Below are 5,814 nucleotides of genomic sequence, written 5' to 3'. Positions count from 1 at the left end.
TCTTATTCAACTGTAAATCCCTAATATAGGTTGTGCGTTCACTATCCCAAAAAGTCTTTATCTAAATAAAAATAAGTCCACGAAATTTGCCAAAAAAAATATTGTATTTAAATACATTTGATAAAATAATAAAAAGGATCTATTAAAGTGCGTGTTGTCAGACAGTATTCCTTTTTTGACCATGCTTCCACTGAATACTACCTCTTGGTTTTTCGTAATATCGCAAAAAATCCTGTGCATTTCAGTAAATTTGACATTTTGTAATCCTTTGTTGCAGGAAAGAAAAGGTCCCAGAAATCAGAATAGAAGGATAGAGTAATATGAAAGCAGACGAAAAGAGACAACAAACCAAACCTCATCCACCGTGGAGACTCAGTCGACCCTACAATCACCAAATCCTAGCCGTCCAATTGCCACACCATTGATCCTATCAGCACCATTAAAATAAAACTCTTGTGCGTTAAGCGACAACTACACGATTTACAAGAACAACAACAACAACAAACAATATACCAGAAGAAAACGAAGCGAATCTCTCTCTTTCTATCTTTCACTTTCTCATCCTTCCTTTTAAATTTTATCTCTTTGTATCGTATTCTGTGATTTCAGTTTTTTGAAGTTATAAACAACGAGAAGATTGGTGAAGTTGATTGAGTGCTGAGTTTGTAAACAGCGGAGAAATGGAAGAAGGTAAGAAGGAGGTGCAGAGTATTCTCGTTAATGGCTTCTCTCCGGTGACTTCTACGCCTGTTTTCTGGAAATCTCGCAAGAGACCAGGTAATCAACGTTTTTTTTTTTTTTTTTTTAAATTAGCCTCTGAGTTTGTGTGATTATTTCACGATTAATGAGTTTTATGTGCAACGATATAAACTGTTGCTGATTTAATTGTTAAGAACTGTAGATCTGTTTTCTTTCATGTTGGAAATAGTTCGACATTCATGATTTTTGAAGCATATATTGCTATGAATTTAATGTTACTTTAATCAAACGAAAGAGGCATCCGGAGTCATTAAGGTCAAAATTTCATTTCGAAAAGTCAAAATTATTTAGGAAAGTTAATAAAATTTATAGTTGTTCATAAGTTCCTTAATACAATTATGAACATTTAATAAACGATCAAAATAGTGCTTTTAATAGATGAATACAACTATGCAAGGAGATACGCAATTATTTTATGTGATTTGATGGCCAACAGGCAACAAATTTTGACTTTTCATTGCTGATATTATAATACGTCAATTTGGAATAGGAAAAATAATGCTTTAAAATATAATTACGTGTTTTTTTTTTTTTTTCTTATTGATTTAGCAGCTTTATGGTTGCAGCTAGTATGAAGAATTTGTACAAGGACAATATTAAAGACTCAACTGAAGATAAAGATAAAACAAACGATGACAATAACAACAACGATGATTCCATTGATGAAAAAATGGAAGAAACAAGTATACTTTCAGAGAAACGTAAGGCTCTGTTTGAACCTCTTGAACCAATAATGGATTTGAATGGTAGAAGACCTTCAGCCGAATCTTTACTTCCCCCACCCGACTTTGACTCTGCCAGTTACCCTCGCGGATGGCTCATTGGGAAGAAACGAAAGCTTGTAAACGTTGACGTTGTTGAAAGCATGCGCAGGATTGCCGTACAAGAAATGAACAGAAAGGTATGCAGTACAGAAAATGACAAAACAGATTGTACTGCATTTTGTAATGTCAGTAAGATAAAATTGCAATTTTTTTGCTCCATCGTGAGATGGATGTCATAGGACATAATAGTCCAAGAAAATTCTCGAGACTAGACAGACTGGTTTGGTCTTGTTCAGTCCAGTCTAGTCTAGCCTAGCCCATTTAGTTCGGTACAATCTAGTCTAGTCCGATCTCATCTAATACAGTTCAATCCAATCAAGTATAATCTAGTCTAGTCTAGTCTCATCCAAGTAAAATATGAAGATGGATTGATTAATTGCAGGATAGAGAGATTGATGGGCTAAATGAGCAGTTAGAAGAGGATTCGCGTGTGCTTGAACATCTTCAGTTGCAGTTACTAGATGAACGAAGCAAGCGTAGTGATGTTGAGAGACAGAATGCAATGTTGCAAAATCAGGTTGATATGCTTATGAATATGCTTCAAGAAAATGAGAACTTGGAAGATGATGAAATCCCACAAGATCCTTAGCTTATGTTACTTTTTTTTTGTTATGATGGTATTATTTCATTTGGCATTGTTTGCGAGTCTAATATAATATATACAAATTACAAGCATACGTGTCGTGATCAAGTGATATAAGTATGAGATCATCCAGAATAACTGAAATAAATACAAAAATATCATATACCATCTCAAATGGAGTAAAGAGTGATTCATCTCCAACCCATTAATACCAACTTTTACATCAAAACTAATATTCCACAGATATTCTATCATGGAGAGAGTGAAGAACACAAACATATATATACATCATAATCAAAAGCTTAGATAACTTCAACACTTTACAAAAGCTACCTCAATCTCCATAATATACTCTTCTTTTTTATCTTATCTACTTTGATTCCCAAAATCATCCAAGTTGAAAAAGAACCTTGGTAGAGATGCTATCCGAGGTAGATTCAGCAACAACTCACCCACAGAGTCGTTCCTACGCATCCCACCTCCACCTCCATTATTATTCTCATCACCTTCATCACAACTCTTTTCTATTTTATCAGTTTGACTTACATCTTGCACAGTTTCAGGATCCTTTTGCAAAAGACAACAAAGAGAGTTGACTCGTGACATTATTGACTGCTCATCAGAAGCCAATGATCCATTCTGTGCATCGTTGAATAAACATCGACTGATATCTTCAAGAATCACTAGACTTTCTTTTTCTTCATTAGAAAGCGGATGATTATGAAGATGATCGCCTGGTGTTCTGTGTTTTATAATCTTGTTTTCAATGTGATTCACCAAATCACTCATGGACATTGACGATTCTACCCCTCCCACTTTTATCTCATGCCTCTTCAAGTCACCTCTTTTTACTTCTTCATTCGCTGATGCTGATCATATAAAACCAATACCAAAAGTACATAAATAATTTGGTTATATACAAAACAATCACATCATCACATTTTCATCCAATTATCGTTTTTTGTTTTTTTCTTTTAAATAAAGTGGAAAAAACCAATGAAATGCCTGAAACGACACAGTTTTGTGTGTAAATGCAATGTTTACCTGAGCTGGGTGAAGGTGTTTCCCGAATGAATTCTGTAGGCCTAGAAGAAGATTGACCTCCTGATGTTGACATTGTGCCATGTAAGTCAACTGTGGTGGGTCCCTCATTACTTATATTATATCCAATAGATTCATTTGGCTCATCAAAAACTGATCTTTTGGATTCAAAGTATGGGGATACTAAAGGTATCTCAGGTTGTTGACTTAAAAAGTTAAGCCGAGGGTCACACTGAATAAGCTTCTCATAGTGTTTGCCTAATAACCCTTGTGGACACTGTAGACAATGGCGCCTGTATAAACTAGCCTGTCCACCTGTAAAGTCTGATGTGGCCTGCCATAACGTGTGCTTTCTAGGCTGTGGATTTGTCTCTCTGTAGAAGAGAGGTTGCCTAGCTAGCTGCAAAAAGAAAAGGAAAATCAATGGTGGCTAAGAATTAAGATAAGATGAAGGGGTAAAAACGACATTTTACCACTATGTCTAGAGTTCCAGGGCCATCGTCTGGATATGTTGCTTTTAGAGACATGATGTCAGACCATTGAATTTCAATCTTGTTCTTGAGTCCACCATCAAGAACTTCCCATACTAGTTTATGTTTTGCAAAGTAACATTTTGCCACTAGGTCTCCTTCGTGTTTGGATGTATACTACAAGAAGTTCATGACGAATTTATCAAAGGAAGTGTTTGGAAGGGGAAAAAAGAAAGATGTGTATAGATATGAAGATGTTAATTACCTCCCAGGTACCTATCTTGAGGAATGATGCAGGGAAGTTTGAAGCTTTTAGCTTGTCTGTAGCAGCAGAAGCAGCAGTGTTTTTGTGTTCTTTTGTAGAACTGGAAAAGGAATTTCCTTCTGAGAGCCTCATCTGAATCAAATCCAAGAGTGATGGGCTCTTCCTCAAGCGTAACCCTAATGGACTTGGTTCATCTAATAGATTGATTTGCATTTGAGGTACAGGAAAGGCATCAACTCCAAAATTATGATGCTGCCAATACGAAAGAGATGATTAAAGCACTGATGAGATTCATTCGCCTCAACAAAAACACCTAATCCAGAGAAGCTAGGGCACAAAGTTGGATCATTCTGTTCTTATCACTCTCTAATTTATAAAATAACAACTCTAGATCGATATCTAGAGCTTTTAGATCTATCGCGATTAAAAAAAAATCAAAAATCAAAAATCAAACGCAAGCAGATTTACGATTATACTAACAATGAAACTTCATAGATTTTACGAACTCGTTGCACGATTTTTTCGTTAACTGTAAAGTAAATAGGCAAAAAGCACCTTAGATCGCTTGTTGGGAAGATGGTGTTGGTCGTCAGATTCCTCTGTAATCTCTCTCTTCACCGACGCCATTAGTTCGCACCGCTACGACGGCGACTCCGAGAAAGCTGTGTTAATTATTATTGACAAAAACGTCGAGTTTTCCTAATAATTGCAAATTATGGCAACACCGATTACTGTATTTTTCTGTCTCTTTCTGAAACCTATTTCGCTATGTTGTTGATGATGATAGGCAGAAACTGAGTTGAGTTGACCCGGTGACAAAAGCTTGGTTCTTCAAACGATAACACATCTGGTCAAGTGGTGGCGTGTTAGGTCATTTCAACGCCATGAGTAAAAGCGGCAATTTCTTCTTTACCCTAACCTCTCGACTATCGTACGACCAAAGTACATGATTGATAAAAAGGTTTGTTTAAATTTTTTTTGGATAATTCTAACAATTTTAGTTTTAAGAAAAATATAAATATAAGCAACTTTATATTAATTACTACAGTGACATGTTTAAACCACTACCAATCAAACTTTTAGATGTACGTTTTCTATCTGTATATATTTTTGACATTTCTTGTTTTCGTTGCGCACATGGTATATAGATATTAAACTTCACAAAATGTTTGTTTTTTTAAGACTGCAGATTAAAAAAGGTTTACGCATCCTTTTTTAGGTGTAGATATGGACCAGAATATTCAAACATCTTCCAAGCTAAAAAACAAATATTACTGTTGTTAATTTTTTTCTTTTTCTTTTATTTTTTATTTTTTTTAAACTTATATTTATTCCAATTTTATATATGATGAATAAATTGGAAAAAAGTTACAATACTTAAAAAAAAAAAAGTTTTATAACAATTTAAGGGTGCTCGTTTGGATGGATCGGTATTGAATCCAAGTTTATTTTGGTTCTCAAATATTTGATCCAAATAGTCCAAACAAAGTTCAAATCCGATCTGATCTAATCTAATTACAATTCGGTTGAATTGGTTTTTATAATTCGGTTTTCAAAAATCGGAACATTTTAAAACATCATATAATTATAATATTACCAAATTTTACAAAAAAAAAAAAAAAAAAAAAAAAAAAATATTTAGTTGTGATTTAAAATTAATAAACAATCACTAAGAAGGTATATTATAGATAAAAAAAAAAAAAAAACATTTGAGAAAAAATACATATATATGTTTTGTATTAGATGAAACCCTTTAAACCAATCAGAAAAAAAATATAATAAAGCTGATCCGGAAATCTTCGCTAGGGAAGTTTCCTTTCCATATATATATATAATACAAAATTAATAAAATAACTATAGATATATTAAGAT

At 33.8% G+C, this 5,814-nt stretch overlaps 2 protein-coding genes across 3 annotated transcripts; one reads left to right on the top strand and one right to left on the bottom strand.

Moving 5' to 3' along the window:
- The first annotated feature begins 277 nt into the window (after positions 1-277).
- LOC145042663 (protein HEADING DATE REPRESSOR 1-like) lies at positions 278-2,258 on the top strand. Of its 2 annotated transcripts, none has more exons than XM_078991122.1 (3): positions 278-777; positions 1,326-1,660; positions 1,966-2,258. In XM_078991122.1, the coding sequence occupies exons 1-3, from the start codon at positions 681-683 to the stop codon at positions 2,170-2,172; spliced, it is 639 nt and encodes a 212-aa protein (XP_078847248.1). In that variant the 5' UTR covers positions 278-680; the 3' UTR covers positions 2,173-2,258. The 2 variants fall into 2 exon arrangements, with proteins under 2 accessions (XP_078847248.1, XP_078847249.1); XM_078991123.1 differs by having other exon boundaries at positions 1,312-1,660.
- Positions 2,259-2,305: 47 nt separating this feature from the next.
- LOC145042661 (uncharacterized) lies at positions 2,306-4,878 on the bottom strand. Its single transcript, XM_078991120.1, has 5 exons — positions 4,498-4,878; positions 3,943-4,194; positions 3,681-3,854; positions 3,211-3,607; positions 2,306-3,035 (listed from the first exon to the last, which is right to left on the bottom strand). Exons 1-5 carry the CDS (start codon positions 4,567-4,569, stop codon positions 2,533-2,535), a joined length of 1,398 nt encoding a protein of 465 aa, XP_078847246.1. The 5' UTR covers positions 4,570-4,878; the 3' UTR covers positions 2,306-2,532.
- Between the last annotated feature and the right edge of the window lie 936 nt (positions 4,879-5,814).

The sequence above is a fragment of the Lactuca saligna genome, chromosome 4 (genome assembly GCF_052625555.1).
Source record: "Lactuca saligna cultivar CGN05327 chromosome 4, ASM5262555v1, whole genome shotgun sequence".
NCBI classification, from domain to species: domain Eukaryota; kingdom Viridiplantae; phylum Streptophyta; class Magnoliopsida; order Asterales; family Asteraceae; genus Lactuca; species Lactuca saligna.
Note: the sequence above shows the minus strand (reverse complement) of the source record. Positions and strands in the feature narration are given on the sequence as shown.

Excerpts from the sequence above, each read along its gene's own strand:
- LOC145042663 (XM_078991122.1), top strand. The coding sequence starts at position 681 with ATGGAAGAAGGTAAGAAGGAGGTGCAGAGTATTCTCGTTAATGGCTTC. Across the intron at positions 778-1,325 it reads GAAATCTCGCAAGAGACCAG|CTAGTATGAAGAATTTGTAC; the intron begins GTAATCAACGTT and ends TTATGGTTGCAG. Across the intron at positions 1,661-1,965 it reads TACAAGAAATGAACAGAAAG|GATAGAGAGATTGATGGGCT; the intron begins GTATGCAGTACA and ends GATTAATTGCAG.
- LOC145042661 (XM_078991120.1), bottom strand. The coding sequence starts at position 4,569 with ATGGCGTCGGTGAAGAGAGAGATTACAGAGGAATCTGACGACCAACAC. Across the intron at positions 4,195-4,497 it reads TTCCCAACAAGCGATCTAAG|CATCATAATTTTGGAGTTGA; the intron begins GTGCTTTTTGCC and ends TCGTATTGGCAG. Across the intron at positions 3,608-3,680 it reads CTGGAACTCTAGACATAGTG|CTAGCTAGGCAACCTCTCTT; the intron begins GTAAAATGTCGT and ends TTCTTTTTGCAG.